The sequence below is a fragment of the Aspergillus fijiensis genome, assembly GCF_003184825.1.
Source record: "Aspergillus fijiensis CBS 313.89 unplaced genomic scaffold BO72scaffold_47, whole genome shotgun sequence".
NCBI classification, from domain to species: Eukaryota; Fungi; Ascomycota; class Eurotiomycetes; order Eurotiales; family Aspergillaceae; genus Aspergillus; species Aspergillus fijiensis.
Window position 1 is genome coordinate 239,625 of NW_024469023.1, and position 17,353 is coordinate 256,977.

At 52.8% G+C, this 17,353-nt stretch overlaps 6 protein-coding genes across 6 annotated transcripts; 3 read left to right on the forward strand and 3 right to left on the reverse strand.

Annotated features, from left to right (window-relative positions):
* Nucleotides 1–249: 249 nt before the first annotated feature.
* BO72DRAFT_450651 (Sin1 family protein) lies at nucleotides 250–3,492 on the forward strand. Its single transcript, XM_040945300.1, has 2 exons — nucleotides 250–1,146; nucleotides 1,208–3,492. Exons 1-2 carry the CDS (start codon nucleotides 656–658, stop codon nucleotides 3,228–3,230), a joined length of 2,514 nt encoding a protein of 837 aa, XP_040798592.1. The 5' UTR covers nucleotides 250–655; the 3' UTR covers nucleotides 3,231–3,492.
* Nucleotides 3,493–5,448: 1,956 nt separating this feature from the next.
* pkaC (cAMP-dependent protein kinase catalytic subunit pkaC) lies at nucleotides 5,449–7,125 on the forward strand (the record flags this gene model as incomplete). Its single annotated transcript, XM_040946510.1, has 4 exons — nucleotides 5,449–6,297; nucleotides 6,364–6,617; nucleotides 6,668–7,042; nucleotides 7,098–7,125. The coding sequence occupies 4 exons, from the start codon at nucleotides 5,449–5,451 to the stop codon at nucleotides 7,123–7,125; spliced, it is 1,506 nt and encodes a 501-aa protein (XP_040798593.1).
* Nucleotides 7,126–8,340: 1,215 nt separating this feature from the next.
* On the reverse strand, nucleotides 8,341–8,796 carry tim13 (protein translocase subunit TIM13; the record flags this gene model as incomplete). Its single annotated transcript, XM_040946511.1, has 2 exons — nucleotides 8,341–8,538; nucleotides 8,665–8,796. The coding sequence occupies 2 exons, from the start codon at nucleotides 8,794–8,796 to the stop codon at nucleotides 8,341–8,343; spliced, it is 330 nt and encodes a 109-aa protein (XP_040798594.1).
* Nucleotides 8,797–9,149: 353 nt separating this feature from the next.
* BO72DRAFT_450654 (legume-like lectin family protein) lies at nucleotides 9,150–11,005 on the forward strand. Its single transcript, XM_040945301.1, has 7 exons — nucleotides 9,150–9,253; nucleotides 9,366–9,619; nucleotides 9,716–9,739; nucleotides 9,803–9,873; nucleotides 9,951–10,032; nucleotides 10,133–10,393; nucleotides 10,462–11,005. Exons 2-7 carry the CDS (start codon nucleotides 9,521–9,523, stop codon nucleotides 10,900–10,902), a joined length of 978 nt encoding a protein of 325 aa, XP_040798595.1. The 5' UTR covers nucleotides 9,150–9,253; nucleotides 9,366–9,520; the 3' UTR covers nucleotides 10,903–11,005.
* A 120-nt stretch (nucleotides 11,006–11,125) lies between these two features.
* Nucleotides 11,126–12,593, reverse strand: BO72DRAFT_479447 (uncharacterized protein; the record flags this gene model as incomplete). The annotated part of the gene is made up of 2 exons (XM_040947582.1): nucleotides 11,464–12,593; nucleotides 11,126–11,418 (listed from the first exon to the last, which is right to left on the reverse strand). The coding sequence occupies exons 1-2, from the start codon at nucleotides 12,197–12,199 to the stop codon at nucleotides 11,126–11,128; spliced, it is 1,029 nt and encodes a 342-aa protein (XP_040798596.1). The 5' UTR covers nucleotides 12,200–12,593.
* Nucleotides 12,594–12,718: 125 nt separating this feature from the next.
* BO72DRAFT_499011 (ankyrin) lies at nucleotides 12,719–17,182 on the reverse strand (the record flags this gene model as incomplete). Its single annotated transcript, XM_040948815.1, has 13 exons — nucleotides 12,719–13,041; nucleotides 13,093–13,186; nucleotides 13,258–13,368; nucleotides 13,435–13,722; nucleotides 13,794–14,026; nucleotides 14,104–14,428; nucleotides 14,503–14,601; nucleotides 14,865–14,879; nucleotides 14,946–14,986; nucleotides 15,256–16,198; nucleotides 16,274–16,600; nucleotides 16,661–16,942; nucleotides 17,024–17,182. The coding sequence occupies 13 exons, from the start codon at nucleotides 17,180–17,182 to the stop codon at nucleotides 12,719–12,721; spliced, it is 3,240 nt and encodes a 1,079-aa protein (XP_040798597.1).
* Between the last annotated feature and the right edge of the window lie 171 nt (nucleotides 17,183–17,353).

Sequence of the window (17,353 nt, forward strand, 5' to 3'; positions counted from 1 at the left end):
TACTTCACGGTCCTGCTATTTTTTGTCAATATGTGATTTCATTTAGTGACTCTAGTTGTAGTATAGTAGTCACTGAGATGAGACAATGTCTAACCTATGGTGTGTGATGAATTGTATAGATTGGCGCGACTTTCTTTCCCTGGACGCTAAGCCTCTTTTGGTCTAACAATGGCGGCGGTGCGGAGATCCGACGACTGCACGGGATCTCCCCCTCCCGTGTAACTACGCTCGGGTGAGATTGATTGCCTCCTCCACAAACCCACCGTGCGGTCTCACTGCCTTGGTTACTTATCTCTCGTTACCGTACCCATCTTTCCTGCAGCTCCCCAGGCTGGTCCTGGTTGCAACTGACACTCTCTTTTCTTGACCGCCAACCTATCGCTCCTCAAGTCTGGCGCATCTATCCACATTTCCCTTTGTTACGCCGTTCTAGGACCATGTCCACTCGATCACCGATAGCGATTGCGCATCGTCCGACGTAAATGGTGGCCACTTTTGGCTGCAACCTACCTTTTCGAACTCCCATACTATCCGCATTCCACCTTGCGCTCTCCGGAAAATGTCGCTCCTTCACAACGAAGAGTAGGTTACAGGATTGCGATCTCCGCATCGCCTATGTCACGCGGCGGCGGTTCGTGTGTTGTTCTAGGGACTGATGGGGGTTTCTAGTTTCACGATATGGCAACTGCGCACTTCTTACCTCTCGACCATTAAAGATGGAATCGGTGACCGCCTCATCAATGTGAACAATACCGTACTCAATACTCCCGGTTTCCGTGCTGCGGGCTGGTCTTCCGCCTCCGCCAACCCCAACACCCAGACCGGCGCCGCCCAAATCAAGCGGACATACTCGCCTCCCATACCCCTCACCACAGCTGTCGCCTCGGAATATTATCAACTTGGTATTGCCAGAGATGCCAATGAGTCTGCGAGGCTTGGGGCGGGGGAAGATGGCGATGACGATGAAGGCGGGATGGTGACAGGAAAGAGTAACATGGACATTATCGGACGGCGGAATCTCAGAGGGAAGCGCACGCACCGGAGGGATCGTCAGCAAAATGATCAGCAGAAGCATCGGGAGGCTGAGGAGGACGATAGTAGTGACTTGAGTGACGAGAGCGACGATGATGGTGATAGCGCTCCAAGGTTGGTGATTCGATATTCCTCGAGGCAACCCGGGAGACAGCTAAATGCTCACTTACTGCAGCGGTGCCAACCAGATGAAGTTTCCGAAATTGCCCATACGAACAAGAGCCGGATCGTCGCCGATACGTTCAACTGATCGCCAGGAGGGCCCTCAGGTCATGGTCACCTCTCCATCGCATCCAGCTATGGGGACCCATTACCGCACGGGTTCGTTGGGAACTGCTGTTAGCAGCGTCAACGAGCGACCGCGCCGCGATACAACTACAACGGCCAGCAGTGACCTTTCGTCCGACAACGATCTCAGTTCATCGCTTTTCAAGCGGAGACAGATCCAGTTCTCCGGACAAGATCAGGTCATCGAACTTAGGAGGCACCGACACGGGGCGGGTAACAGAGACCTCGAAGAACTGGATGAACAGGCAGAGGACTCCGGTGCAGAGTCGGTGGGTTCGGCTCTTTCATCGGAGTTCGACGCTACCGCGGGGTCGACATCACTCTTGGAAAATGTTGGTATTACCGGTAGCTTGGATTCCTCCTCGCCAATCGCGTTGATGCACAAGTTGCAGAATGGGGCCGGATCACAAATATCATCGCCACGAAAGTCCCGAACTCCTGCACCAGAGTTGCAGGACCTCCCGCCGCCGCGTCCGATCAGCACGATCCAACCGGTAAGTCTGCTATCGAAGGCCCTCAATGCGCGCAAGCAAGCGCCTACGAACCCGGTCGAGAAATTTGCAGTACTATCCGGCAAAGGTCTGACCGATGTGCTCAATATCAAATTGTACTTGCCATTCTCTACTGATCCGGATGAGCCATTGGATCTGCCAATTGCCCGGGAGTCGAAGCTAGCAGAGCAGCCAGCCCCAGTGACGGTCGTAGAAGCCATTGGGTTGGCCCTCTGGCGATACACAGAGGATGGTCGCGAACCGGCTATCGATCGGAACAAGCTCACTGTGAACATGTGGACTCTACGGATGGTGGAGGATGGTGAAGTCGAGTATGACTTTCCCGCACTCAGCCGCACATCTCCAATCGCCGATTTTACCTCGAACAACAACCGGGCTGCTGGCCGCCGTACTCGGGGAAAACAGTACGATGAATTCGCCCTTGTGGAAGCGTCCAGTGCCGAATTTGAAGAGAATGAGCGTCTCTTTCCCATGTACAGTTTGGCACCATCTTCGGAGGATAGTAGTGCCGATGTTGCTGCAAGTGCACCTGCTCCGACAAGCCAGCCTATGCCACAGGCCAAGGCGCCTCGTCCGAACCCTATCCTTGGACAACCCTTTTCCTCGGCTCTGAACGACAATACTTTGACACCTGCCGATCGGCCAGCTGTGCCTACGTCTCATGCTACCCCTCGCCTAGGGGTTTCCAAAACGTTGAAGATCCGATACACCAACGTAGAGGCCTCGACACAGGTAATGACACTCAATACCTCAACTGATAGCTACATTGCCGAGATTCTTGACTCCGTGTGCAAACGCTGGGGCCTTGACAAGGGCAACTACCTGCTGAAGGTGATGGGATCCAGTACAATCGCACCTTTGGACCGAACAGTGGAAGCTCTGGGCAATCTCACCGACCTAGACCTCGTGCGCCGGCGATTCGGACCTCAAATGACTGGCTCTCCGGGCAGCTCATCGCCCAATGCGCCCCTTCTCATTGACAGCAACACCGCTCCGGTTAAGAAAGGAAAGAAGAGCGGCCAGCGTATGCTTCACCCTCTCACCCAGAAACAAGACCTTACTGGCGGCTACTATCGACGATACTACGTGTGGCGCAAACAGTCTATGTCGTTCACGCAGTCCAACCATCGGGTTTTGACGTTCGACAACGATTACATGCATATCATGCCGGCGGATACGGGCAAGACGGTATCCGACACGAAGACGCGGTCGATAAGCTTCAACGACGTAGTGGGGTGCAAAGTGAGTCGACGACACCCTAAGAACTTCCGGGTGGTGGTTCTGCGCGGCAACGATGCCAACGAGCAGAAACGGTATGACTTCGAGGCGCGCAATGCTCTCGAAGCGGTGGAAATCGTGGATGAGATCAAGAAAAATATGGCCCATTATCGCATCTAGGCATGCGGGCCTTTTCTAGCCCATTGTATTTTTGTTACGCGGGGAGGGTGATCATCATTGGGGATGAAACAGCATTTTGGCATGGAGTGCAGCGGGCGTTCATTTATTTTGTGTTCTTTTTCTTGGTCGGTGGGGGAGGGGGTGGGTTCGTCATTCAATTCAGCCGTGATGGCATTCGAAATACCGTACATAAAAACATACTTCTGTTGAGTAATCAACGGACCGACAACTAGCAATGATGAAGGATTAAGGTTCTAAGTCAGTGTAACACAAGACAAGACGCATGCCACAGCATGGGCAGGCAAGCCATATGGCGAATATGGGGAGAGAGGAGGACAGATGCAAGCGTCCCATAGTCTGGGCCTGCTCACCCGAAACATACATGCGTAGACGGATAGGCGCAGGCTCAACCACTGAAATCGAAGCTTAAAAGGGTGGACGAGACCGAAGAAAAAAACCCCCCCGAAAGCGGGGCGATCCACAACCAAGTTAAGCTAGACTAGACTCAGCTAGATTGGCACTAGACCACTTGGAGGTATGAGTAGTAGTTACTGAGTATATCCATTTAGGCGGGGCGGTCAGTGATGAAGTCACCGCCAGGCCAGTTTGACTGACTCTCAAACTCTCACTGGTAACCACTGGTAACTTTGAATGATCCATACAGTGTATTCACAGTGTTCTTCTGTAGGGAGTAGAGCGTGCCACGTTGACTCCGGAACTGAGTGGACTCATGTACCTTCCCCCTTATCAACCCTCTCGTTTCACAACCGGATCAATGCAGCTTCAAGTGCAGAGTGACATGCATGTCATATCTCGTGTGGGCGGTTGCTGAGTGGGAAAAGAGAGTTTGAAACATTGAGGAAGGAGCAGGGAACCAAGAGTAACCACTTAACTACAGTACACTGTTCCATGTTGGACAGTACTTTTTACTGAAGGCATACTCGGTCTATCACGTCAGGACGGATTTTAACCCTTGGCGGAATCGCTCCATCAATTGGTCGATAATCATCGGAACAGCCGATCTGAGAAAGGAGGGATGATGACCTCATCGCATCGGAGCTTGATGAGAGATTGATGTGAATGATGAGTATGACATCTCCCAGAGGGCCCTGGTCCATGGTTCGTGGCGACTTTGATGGGTTATGAGCATCGGTGGGAAAAACAGGTCATGATGATATAGTAATTAGTTAGTCTATCTTCAAGATCATTATCCTTCCATCCTTCGAACTCGTGGAAGGACGGACCGATCAGGTCTAGATGGTGTCGGGTGGTCGGTGTTTATTCGGGAGGTGTTGATTCATGAGTGAGAGAGACAATGCATGTCATTCAGCTAGTCTATTGATGGAGATCGGACTTAAGACAGTGTAGTGGACAGACAGTGCCTGCACCTGTAGTTATAGCAATTGTCTACTAAGATATAGCCAGGCCCCATTAACATTATCCCTGATCTAACTGGAGCTAAGTACATCTAGGTAAGGACAGTACTAACTGATGCCCAGCCAGCCTTGAGCTTGACGCAAATCCAAACCCCGCTTCTTCTTCTTCTTCCTCTTCCTCTTGAGAGGTTAACTTCCAGCTGTTTTGGCTTCCCTTTTTCCAACCTCCACTTCCTATTAAGTCCCTTTCTTTTCTCGGTCTTTCTGTCTGCTCTTCTCGTACTTTTTCTGCCTCCTCCTCGTTCTTCTCCGCACCGTCAAACAGTCAAGAGATTGATCAGTTCTTCTTGTATCCATCCTTCGACCCAATTGAGTTTCCGTTGACCGCCGTCTCAGTTCAGAGTTGAGACTTTCTGCTTGGGTGGCTCCGCTGTATCCGCGCCCGAACCATCCATTCCAAAAGAAAAAGAGCTGATTGAGACAAGAGAGGGAAAGAACTTAAAGTCAGAAAAAAAAAAGGAAAGGGAAAAAAAAGCTGGCTGCTTGTTGCCCACGTCTCAATCAATTCGGGTCCCCCCTCCTTTGCTGTTCCCCTCCCCCTCCAACTCCCTTTTTGCCCTCCCCGAAAAGTGCAGTTGCGGTGCTGCAAAAGAGGGGCTGAGACTAACTAACTACTCTTCTCTCGTGTCGTGCACACAATTCCGTCCCCTCCCTCAACCCTTCCCTTCCCCTCAACGTATCCCCCCAAATCCTCCAACTTCTTATTTACTCCCACATAGACCTTCGTGTATGGTCTGTGTGTTCGTTTTGCATTTCAGACTTGTTTCAGATTTCTCTTCTCGATGCCTAGTTTAGGAGGACTGTTGAAGAAGCGGCGAACTAAGGATTCGCAGACCCTCTCTAAAGAGCTTGAAGCCGGTTCGGCCCAGACGCAGACGTCACCAAACGCTGCCGAAGACGACCACAACCACAACCACAACCACCACCACCACCATAACCCTCTTCACTATCTCACTCACCACCACCACAATAATCCCGACCACCACCAGCAGCAAAATCAGCAGCAAAACCAGCAAGAGCACCAGCAACCTGCCTCCAATTCCGCCACTACCGCTGACCCCGCAAATCAGCCGCAAAATTCGGCCGCCAACCAGCTCAACCGCTCTTCCACAGCCGATCAATCCAACGAGGGTCAACCAGTCTCCATGCAATCTACCGTGTCGCAAGCGTCGCCTTCTCAACACACCTCCGGTGTTTCACAGTCCAATGTCAATGCCGCCAGCATACAGAACATAATTCACTCCTCCCAGCAGGGCTCAACGCATTCTGGCTCCGGCAGCCAGGCGCAGGGTCAATCAGCCAATCGCAATGATGCTCGTACCACTAAGGGAAAATACTCCCTAGATGACTTCATTCTGCAGCGCACATTGGGAACCGGCAGTTTTGGTCGTGTTCATTTAGTGCAGTCCAAGCACAACCATCGCTTCTATGCCATCAAGGTGTTGAAGAAGGCGCAGGTGGTCAAGATGAAGCAAATCGAGCACACCAACGACGAGCGTCGTATGCTGAACCGGGTTAGGCATCCATTCCTGATCACTCTCTGGGGTACCTGGCAAGATTCGCGCAACCTGTATATGGTCATGGACTTTGTAGAGGGTGGTGAACTTTTCAGTCTGCTGCGCAAGTCCCAGGTAGGTGGTCGCACAATGCTCCGTGGTCTCGGAGTCCTTCCCTGAGTCCGTGCTAATAAGCTTCAGCGGTTCCCCAATCCTGTCGCTAAGTTCTACGCCGCTGAGGTGACCCTTGCCCTGGAGTACCTCCACTCTCAGCAGATCATCTACCGAGATCTCAAGCCCGAGAATTTGCTTCTGGATCGGCACGGACACTTGAAGATCACCGATTTTGGTTTCGCGAAGGAGGTTCCTGACATCACATGGACCCTCTGTGGAACTCCCGATTACTTGGCCCCGGAAGTCGTGTCTTCCAAGGGCTACAACAAATCCGTGGACTGGTAAGGAGCTATCCGCTGGTGGTCCTGCAGCACTGCTAACGTTACTAAAGGTGGTCATTGGGGATTTTGATCTTTGAGATGCTCTGCGGTTTCACACCTTTCTGGGACAGCGGCTCCCCTGTGAAGATCTATGAGAACATCCTGCGAGGCAGAGTCAAGTACCCGCCTTACCTGCATCCCGATGCCGTCGATTTGCTATCGCAGCTCATCACAGCGGACCTCACCAAGCGTCTGGGTAACCTTCATGGAGGCTCTGAGGATGTGAAGAACCACCCCTGGTTCGCCGAGGTTACCTGGGACCGCCTGGCTCGGAAGGATATCGATGCTCCTTATGTGCCGCCCATTCGGGGCGGGCAAGGTGACGCCAGCCAGTACGACCGGTATCCTGAGGAGACGGAACAGTACGGCATGGGTGGAGAAGACCCGTATGTATTCCCGATCGATTCCATTTCGCGTTTAGCCTTGCTAACTTGAGATAAGTCACGGCCATCTGTTCCCCGACTTCTAATGGTCGCCATGGTTCATGATGAGATGATATCCCGCCTTTCCATGGATTTGTTCTTGCGGAATCGAGTCGATTGATGGTTCCGGGGGCGTTTAAGAGCGGGTATAATCCTCCCCGGAGTTATCTCCCGAGGCTATCTCCTAAAATAGCCATATCTTGAGTTATCATTTATCACTGTTGCTGCGATGATTTTGCTCTGCGTCGGCTTGTCTGTTTCCATGATCGCTGGCCGAATCAAGCCTTGGCTGCTTCCAGACTTTAGAGCATATAACAATATGGTCTTAACCTGTTTATATATCTCTTTATCTCTCCCCTGGGAACTGGCTCAGCCCTTTCTCCGTTCCCGTCCCTCGATTCCTGTCTCTCTTGATGATTTATAGGTGCGACTCGGTTTCGACTCGCACGGTTGCTCGAACAAGAAAACACCGTCCTTAGCCTATGGCTTGCTTACTTTCTGCTGCTGGTTGTCATCACGAAGGGATGTGGCTGGAGTTACTTACCGCGGTGGCGGTGGCTGAATCTTGCGGGGGCGCAGGTCTGCTGTCCAATCAACCACGACCGCTCTTTGAATTGGTGTCGTGCTTTTTTCTGTTATCTATGTTGTGCAAATATGGGGATATATTCGGGTCTTCTTGGATCGTTTCTCTTTCCGTGTCACGTGTGGAGGCTATTGTGTCATGTACATACAATTGGGGATTTTCTAATAGCTATAAAAGTCGACCTTGGAAATACGTGGACAACACGACTACCACTCGGTAGTTGACATCTGAGAAAGAGAAGACAAGAGAAGAAAAGACCTAGATACTGGAATGGCTGAAGAGACTCTTTTTAATTCGCGCAAATAGCCTGACCCTGTCCTTTCCAAAGAGCAAGTGTAAGGGCTCTCTTAAATGACCATCCGATAGTATACATAGGAAACACGAACCCCACAATGCCTTGTATCCTGGGTTCGCGCTTCACGCCACGCACGTCTACAAGCCCAGAAGAAAACCATCAGCTCTCAAGCCTGCTGCACATTGGCACCACTACCACTACTCCTGTGATACAGGAAGATGAACAGTCAACGCCGAAACCCAACCGACATAGCCCCTTCTTCTTGTTCCTTTACCCAGATGTCTCGTTTGAAGGATTGAGAAATGGATTCGACTCCGGAAAACTATAGAAATACAGAGAGGGAAACTGTTGTTTATATTTTTTTTTCTGAGCATCTGCTTCCGCTCACAGAGAAACACCGGACAGGTCGGCGCCGCCCAGGCTCTTGGATTCCTTGGAGACACGGGCGATGTAGGCGCGGCTGCTGGCGTTCCAGAAGCCGATGTACTTCTCCATGCATTGCGACAGGCAGGTGGACTCCTTGGCCGTAAGGGAGGAGCCGGGCGTGGGGACGCAGGCGTCGAAGCAGTGCTCGTTGACCTTCTGTGGTGGGTTGTTAGATTTTGTGGGCATGGCAATGGAAACGAAGGGGTGCTGGGGTGCAGGGTATGACTCGGAGGATGGAAGATAAGTAAGTCAGAGGAATGGGAGGGAGGGAGGGAGACATACGCCGATCAGGCTCCGGGCATTGCTCATGGCGGCCTCTTCCTGGACCTGACGGATGAGCGAGGCCTTGATCTCCTGGCTGGTGGAGGGGGAGGAGGCCTCGGCGGAGGCGGAGGAAGAACCGAAGAGGGCCATTGTGTAAGTATTCGAGATATGGAGGGAGGGAGAGGCTGTTGAGAAAGGAGAAATGTGGTTAATATACAAAGAAGTTAATGAGGGAGGGAAATGGTAGGTTGTATCGGAGAACCGTGACGAGCTGGGGGGGGTTCAAGATCTTGCGCGGCCGCGGAGATCATATTGTGGCTAGTGAGTGTCCGGTCCGATGAAAAGCTGCGCCACGGCAATGAGCTACTGGCTAAGCTAAACCGTACCGGCGATGTGGACACTTGGAGAGTTTCCCGCTATGTGGTTGTTTAGTTATAGATCCCTTCTCCTCATCCAACCACCACACACACACCACCTGTCATTCTCTCTCTCTCTCTCTTCCTTTCCCCTCCGACTATCTCCGGTGTTCGTTCTTTTCTCCCCTCCAAATAACTTTCTGTGAAAATCCCCCTTTCCCGGAGTCTTTATTCTTCTTCCGTCAATTGAGGTGAGTTCTGGATTTCTGGTTTGTTTATTTGAGTTTCCTCCAACCCTCAAGCTTGCTGGCCATCCATCTGACGTGTGGGGGGAGGGTGCTCTTTTACCCGAACCTTTGCCAGAAGCTGTTATACGTCCTGGTGACCAAAAAAAAAAAAGCTATCTTTCTCCCATTCGCGACCTATTGCCGACCTTGCGCGCTTTCGTCGATTGTTCTTCGATCTCACCGACCTTTGAGTGTACAGCCAAGTTTCAATTAAGATTGTGTGATATCACCATGCTGCTTCCGCGGCTCTCGTCTCTCCTCTGCCTTGCTGGCCTCGCTTCGGTCCCCCTGGCCAATGCCTACGACGGCGATGATGTGAAGAGCATCCCGGTGTGTAGCCATCCAAGCCCAGACTCAGGACGACCAGATCGCTCTTGCTACCCTAGATCATTCATAAACTAATGCGACGCGCGGAGGGTGGTATAGCTTCGGACCCATAGTCTCGCACCGGTGGGTTTCCTTGCGCACGAACAGCAACATTACCGCCCTCTTACTGACCCACGGACTATACAGCCATACTTGGACTCCGACTTCCAAAGCCGCTGGTTCGATTTCGGTGGTGATACGATAATCCGGGCGGACCAGTACGAGAGATCCCCCGACACTTATCGGTTCGGTGTAAAACTGACCACTTGCGCGTTGCGTTGTTCTTTCGTTCCAGATACATCCGTCTTACCTCCGATCGACCTTCACAGCAGGGATGGATCTTCTCTCGGGTGCCCTTGACCGCGACGAACTGGGAGGTTAGTTTCAATTGTGCTTGATGGTTTTTTTGCACGGTGGGGGGAAATGGTTGATGAGGGGGCACGGTGGGCTGATATGCGAGACGTTCTGTTATAATAGATCGAGGTCGAGTTCAAGATCCACGGCGCCGGCAACCTGCACGGCGATGGGTTCGCCATGTGGCTCACCAAGCAGCGCGCGACGCAGGGTCCCGTCTTCGGCTCGACGGACAACTTTGAGGGTCTGGGCATCTTCTTCGATACCTACAAGAACAACCGCCCCGGTACTACGTTCCCCTACGTCATGGCCATGATGGGTGATGGGCAGACCTCCTACGACCAGGCCCATGATGGCCGCGCCAATGAGTTGGCTGGATGCTCTGTACGTTGTGCCTCTGCTTTTGTGACTTTTTCCTTGCGGATACTAATGCTTTGTTTGCCGAACAACAGGCTCGCGGTCTTCGTGGCGCCTCCATCCCCACCAAGGCCCGCTTGACCTACTTCCAGGATAAGACCCTGACGCTGGAACTGCAGTACAAGAAGGAGGACACCTGGATCCAGTGCTTCGAGCTGAACGCCGAGGACAAGAACATCGCCATCCCCTCCGTCGCCTACCTGGGTTTCTCCGCGGAGACGGGCGAGCTCAGCGACAACTTCGACATCGTCTCCGTCAAGGCCCAGAACCTGTACAGCGTCGGCGGCGGCAGCCCCGGTGCGAAGAGCGGGCCCTCGCGCGCCCGCGGGCAGGATTCGGCTCGGGTCAAGCGCCGCCAGAAGAAGGGCAGCTGGGGCTGGTTCTTGTTCAAGGTTGTGCTGTTCCTGGCCGCGGTCGTGGGCGCGTACGTGGGTTGGACTGCTTATCGGTCCAAGCAGCGGTACTCGAGATTCTGAAGTGCGGTGGGTGGGTAGGTAGAAGAGATGAGAACGCTTTTAGTTTCTTGTGCATGCGTATATGAATTCGACTGAGCAGGTGAAGATTTCTTAGCCTTGAGGACTTACGGTGTTTTGGTAATCGTTGTATTAGTCGTAATCTATAGCTCGAGGGTATCAATCGCTAATCAAAGGACACGCGCCAGTGATGCATATATGCCAACTGGACAAAGTCGGACCGGGATCAGGCAGATTCCCTGGTCCTAAGATCATTCCACAAGTGATCGATAATCTGAAACACCTCCGTCACCGAGCGCAGCACCGCCTCCTCGATCCCGAGCACTCCATACCGCTGCTGGATCTTGTCCGGATGCCAGCGAACGCGCTCCGCCTTCAGCACGGCCAACAACTCCGACGGCCCGTTGGCAGCCTGAGGGGAATGCCGCATAAACCCCTCCACATTCTCCTTGCTCACATCCCTGCGTTTCCCCGAGTCCACGGGCCAGAAGACGAGATTGCGGAAACTGCCCTTGGCCCCTTTATCCCCTCCCTCCCCCTCCTCCTCCTTCCCCAATTGTTTACCGGCAGCAGCAGCAGCAGCAGCAGCAGCAGCAGCAACAGCCCCATCCAACCTCCCCCAACACCCCCGATAAGCCTCCCACGCCTCCTTCCACGCCCGTTCGCGCTTCCGCTCCCTCCCGCGCCGCAGACTCGCCTCGATGGCCTCATCGAACGCCCTGCGGGCATTCTCCCCGGCCTGCCGCTGTGTCTTCTCCTGCCGACGCTTCCGGTCCCGCTCCGCCCGCAACCGCGCCTGCTCTTCGAGCATCCCCTCCCGCGTCCGCTCCCACATCTTGCTCCGCACGTAGGCCGCGTACTCCTCCTCGTCCATCTGCTCGAGTTCCCCCGCGGGGCCCGTGGGCATGCTGGGGACCGCGTACGTGTGGATCGGTTGCCCGTAGACGGATTCCCAGTAGGTGGCGCCTTCGTCGTCGCCGAGGGCGTCGAAGAGGGACTCCCGGAAGGCGGTGTCGGGGTCTAGTTGTGCTGGGGGGGTGGAGGCTGGGTCCGGGGTTTCGGGGGTTTTGGGGGTGCGGTGGCGGTTGCGGTGGGCGCGGCGGGCGCGGTGCGCGGTGTGGCGGGTTTCTTTTTCGTGGGGGTCTTTGGGGTTGGGGTTGGGTTTGGAGCTGGGGCGGGAGGGCGATTTGAAGCGGAATCTTTTGCGGCGGGGTTGTTGGTGGTGCTGTTGCTGGTTTTCTTGGGAGGGAGGGTGAGGGGGTCGGGGTGGAGGTGAGGTTTGGGCTGTTGGTTCGGGCATTTTGGTGGGGTTGAGGTGGTGAGGTGGTAGGTGGTCGTATGAGGTCGGTGATGGTTGTGAAATGGTGTGGGGAGGATGCGCGTGGTTGAATGAAGGTTCGTTTCACGGCATTGTTGAGGTTAGGATGTTCGATTGCGATGGGAGAAGGGAAGGTAGAGTTCTGGTGGTGAACGAGGTGATTCAGTTGTGTTGGGGCGGTTCGTGAGGAGGTTAGGTGTTGAGAAAGAGTGACGGTGTCGAGATAATGAAGGTGGTAGGTTGGTGTTGAAGTAAATGTGGAATGAACCCAGCAGTGGAAACTACTCCGGACTCTTGGCGGGGACGGATGGCGGGACTCACTGCACCTGCATTGACGACGGATTACTGGATGCGGTATAGCGTGACTGCACTGAGGGACTACAAGCTAACTTAACTACATAAGTTAGTACGTAATTTACTGGACAACTAAGATCACGTTATAACATTCTAGAAGCTATTTTCAACATCGAATAAGACCCTGGAACTTGTTTCGTGGTTGTATCAGCACACAGAGGCGGCGTCGTAGTCTCGCCCCTCTGAGCCCCCGATTTTCTTATCTCTGAATCTCCTAGCGAGCAAGGTACCTCCAGATGGACCCATTCTTTGCAGAGCTGTAACGATACTCAACATTCCTCCACCATGAGGGACGGCCTCCAGTGGTGAATTGTCCGCGTCCTTGGCTTCCTTTCTCTGGCGACGCCCTTCCCATGGGTCTCGCTCCGGCCGAGATGAGAGGCGCCAGCGATAATATGGTTTCATCACCGTCTCGTTCACATTGAGAGCGACCACAATCGCTGGAATGGAAAAGGCGGCGGAACACCCGACTATGCAGCCATTGGCACCTGGCTTGTCCTTGGACTTGACGCACTACTTACGCAGAATGGGAAAGATCCACTGATTGGGATAAGGGGATTCCGGAAAGACGGCGACGTTAAGTGCAAAAAGGGATGTAAGAAAGGAGAGGGGAAGCTGCGAGTGTGGTGTGTCAGTATGCATTGTCCACTGAAAGACGTCGCCTCGCCGCCGCAGGGCACACTCACAAATACAATCGTAACAATAGTGAAGACCATGGTGGTATAAGCCTGCTGTCGTCCGAAATCGGCGTCTTGGTTACCTGTATGTTTCTGGCGGATATCCAGAAGTGTGTTGATCTGAACGGTTTCAAAAATACATCATCAGACGGCGGGAGAGCTTCATGCTGCAATTTCAAGACTCACTGATTCTCGTGTACTTTGAGCCTCTCGCTGCACGGCCTGTATCTCTATGCGCAGAGCGCGCATAGAGGGTGCAAGATCCTCCATTGAGGCAAGGTAGCTTGAAGAGCACACCGACTCTTGTGTTTTGGTCAGTGCGAGAAGGATATCCAACTCATTCTGGATGTCCTTGATCTCGTACAGTATTTGGAACTCCAAGCCCAAGTCCCGCCTGGGCAGAGGACAGGCGCCAGTCGATGCCCCGGCGACCTCTTCAATGAAAGCCCTCGTCATTTTAGTTTCCTCTTCGGCCTACGGAGGCGTCCTAGTGTTCTGATCAAGCGGAAGGGAACCCCGAACAAATGCCACTTCTTCACACTCACCACGAGTCGAATTGTATCCCGAAAGATCTCCAGGGGCTGCTTCAGATTGTGGTTGCCTTTGACGCTGACACTTTGCATCTGCGGACCCGTGATGACTCTCAAAATAGTTTCCATCATTTCAGGAGCTGTCCTCGGACTAGGATGCTTGCCCCGCGACTCACTGAACACCAGCTCTTCCAAAACGAGATCGTCAAAGGACTCAAAGTCGCATGTGCTGGCAGTCACGATGGTAACTAGTAGACAGTCAGTAATGGGAAAGAGTAGAATCAGTACTTCAAGCCTGCGGAATGCAGGAACCAAATGTCCACACCGTCATCAACAATCCATAGCCACAGCTGATCGACTGAAAGCACTGGAACCTTCCGAGATAGTCCGCTGGAAGTCCCGACTTCTGTTTTCCCTTTGCGAGAATGGGTCATCGGATGGTTTCCACTGTTTCGCCATTCCAGGTATCGAGAAAGGACCTGTTCGCGGTCTCGGATTGTGGTATCCGCCACAATGCTGTAGTGGTATTGATCGAGAGTCCTACGCTCATGAACATTCAACGCGAGTCCATTCTCTTTTGATTCTGTGGTCGATGGTGCTGCTTTAGATGAAACTTCGATTCCACCAGACTTCGAACTCAACTCTCCGATCTCGGAAACTGTTAGAAATGGCATCTGTCAAAAATCAAACTATCGAGCATCTGTCACGAACAAGAGGAGCATACATAAAGCGCTGCTGATTCTTCATCCTCACCGGCAGGGTCCGTCATATTCGAAGTTTCTCCTTGGGTTGTCCTTCCAGCTTTGTTCATTGGAGCAGTTACCTGAAAGTGTTTAGTGGATAGAAAGAATCAAAGGTATTTTTAAGCAAGCTCCCACCAGTAATTGTGGCGTTATGTATCGTTTTCCACCCCCTGCAGGGCTTTCAATCAAGCCGAGCCTGAAGAGTTTCATCAAGTACTCGTGCTCCTCTTTGGTCTTGCGAGAATCGATCCCAGACCGCGTAATTAGATCTTACCAGGTCCGATGAGCGATCACATGGCATGAAATGCCAGACATTACTCTGAATCAGAGGCTCCAGACATACCTCGGCCAGTTGCATCTACTCAGAGAATTTGCCCTTGTTAGCGTCGGACTCGGACAATCGGATTCAGAGCTCAGCACGTACATTGTGGACGGGGGCGTGAATCCATCGAAAATCCCTTGACTCTTTCTCGGTTAGTTGTTGTCTAGTAGTAGCGCTTTCATTCCTCTCCTGTTGCTGTTCTCACCTTGACATGGCCGGTCGATCAGCAACATTTGTCTGGTCAACAGGCGCTTGTGTCTTGGCAGATCTGAATCCCAATTCATTGGATGACTCCAGGTCAATCGAGCTCGATTGTTGGTTCTGGTCTTTTAGATATTGCTTCAATTGAGTCAAGCTCGAGAAGTCATGCTCCTCATTATAAGTTCAGGCCCTTTGTCGTAGATAATCTCACTCAGGGTTCTCCGGTTTATCACAAATCCCGCTCCATCAAAGAGATCCACGATGATTCCAGTGTTGTTTTCGATGAAATGCTTGCTCTCATCCCTAAGAATTGGTTTCTCAGGTTGGTGATAGTCGTCCTCAATAGCCGCGTGAGCGCTAACCCGTGGCGGGCTCTTAAGGAGACGAGAAATGACCGAATCGGCCTCGGACTGAGAACCATTACGGGTCCTGCTTTCCAGTATCTGCACAGCTTGACTAATCTCTTTCTTCTTCAAGTGTGCTCCGTGCGAGAGCAGCGGCCAGACCAGCTCCGGCCTGGCACTTTGCACAGCAGAGTGCAAAGTCGTCCAGCTCGACGTATCAACTTCCGTTTCTTTCTCGACGGTCTTTGGATGTAAAAGATGCAACAGGACCCTAAGTATCCGTTCACTACCAGGTTCCTCAAATTGGGCTGCACGCTCCATAAGTCGCTCGAGATCGGCGTGAGAGAAGCTTTTCAAATTCTCCCTGTTGCTTGCAAAGGTTTCGATTTCCGCCCACAGTATGTCACTGGTATCTCTACCCTTGGCCTTCGCAGATAGACTGATTGCGGACTCTCCAAGCTTGTCATCTGCCATGATGAACTTGATCAATCTCGCTGCATCGCATTCGCGCGGGGTTGCAGCCCCCGGCCCTGGCGCCTGATTCCCCGCCTGGCTTGTGAGGTGCTCCAGGAGATATCTCACCGTGACGCTATGTCCTCCCACACAAGCCAGATGAAGGGCAGTCATGCCACGCTCTGTGGTGGCGTAGACATCGACTCCATACGTGATCAGGTTTCTAGCCAACTCGCCGTGATCAAACCGCGATGCAATATGTAGCCATGTTGCTCGCATGGAACCCGCATAGTCAACGAGGCTTGGCAGAGTGTCCAGGCACTTCTTTGCCAAGGGCAGACTGCCGTTCACTACCGCCTATTGCATAACGATGGGGAGGTTTGACTCCCATGGTTTGAGACGAGAGAATCCATCCAGTAAAGCCTTTTTCACTCGTTTGAGTTCGCGGGGCGTCGCTAAGCGGGGAGAGGACTCGAGCGGATCGGTGATGCTATACATTGGCATCTGAAATATCTGCAAGAGGGTCGGAAAATCGCCGATTGCTGCGCTCGCTGACATTGGCGTGTCACCCTTGTGGTCGGCAACGGTCATGTCAACATCTGGGTCGGCAAGTAGTTCATTGGTACATTCTTTATCCCCCAAGTATATACTCTCTCTCAGGGGCGTGGCCTTCTTCTCGTGATTTTGGGTGTTAAGCATTCGCCTTCGGTCTAATCGCGGGATGCCGGAGGTCTGCAGTAGAAGTCGCACGATCTCGATCTAATGCTTGCAGACGGCAAAGAACAAAGGAGTCCAGTCCAGAGATTCAGTCAAGCTTACATTGGCCCCGTGGCTCACCAACACTCGAACACATTCAAGGTGACCCTCCCAACAGGCATACATCAAAGGTGTCATATCTTCGCAATTACGAGCATCAACCACCGCATGCTCTGCCAGGAGCGCCGATGCAATCTTGGTATGGCCCCCAAGAGCGGCGTGATGCAAGGCTGTCTCTGCCATGCTAGTCGTATGATCCACATCGGCATGACTGCGCAGTAATAAGTGGACGATCTCATCCCGTCCCAAACTCGCAGCGAGAATGAGGGGTGTCCAGTCCTGCTGCTAGGCGGCAGCAGGGTTAACTGTGCGTGATCCATACCGAGACTCTTTCAGTCAAAAGTCGACAGCATATTCGAACCTCACATTCAGAGCACCATCGCTAATTATCTTCTGCACATCCCCCGCAGAATCATTGACAATTGCAGCAATGAATTCCGAGCCCAGGTCGCGGTCAACGAGTTCCACGGAGGAGGTTCCTTCCGATACTTCAGCTCCCTCAAGTGGGCTCTGATCCTGAGCCATATTGTGCTTGGAAATCAGCCTCTCGGATTCGTTGTAATTCGGTGTGAACTGTGGCGTTGCGAAAGGATGTACGATAGCGCTTCACTTCACTCTGTCTAGGGGGAGAACTGCTTGTGCAGGGCATGTATACTCGATCTCAGTGTCGATGTGTAAGCAATCGCCGTGTATCAG

Coding starts and splice junctions, on each gene's coding strand:
- BO72DRAFT_450654 (XM_040945301.1), top strand. CDS start 9,521: ATGCTGCTTCCGCGGCTCTCGTCTCTCCTCTGCCTTGCTGGCCTCGCT. Junction 9,874..9,950: donor ACGATAATCCGGGCGGACCA/GTACGAGAGATC, acceptor CTTTCGTTCCAG/ATACATCCGTCTTACCTCCG. Junction 10,033..10,132: donor TGACCGCGACGAACTGGGAG/GTTAGTTTCAAT, acceptor CTGTTATAATAG/ATCGAGGTCGAGTTCAAGAT.
- BO72DRAFT_450651 (XM_040945300.1), top strand. CDS start 656: ATGGGGGTTTCTAGTTTCACGATATGGCAACTGCGCACTTCTTACCTC. Junction 1,147..1,207: donor GATGGTGATAGCGCTCCAAG/GTTGGTGATTCG, acceptor CACTTACTGCAG/CGGTGCCAACCAGATGAAGT.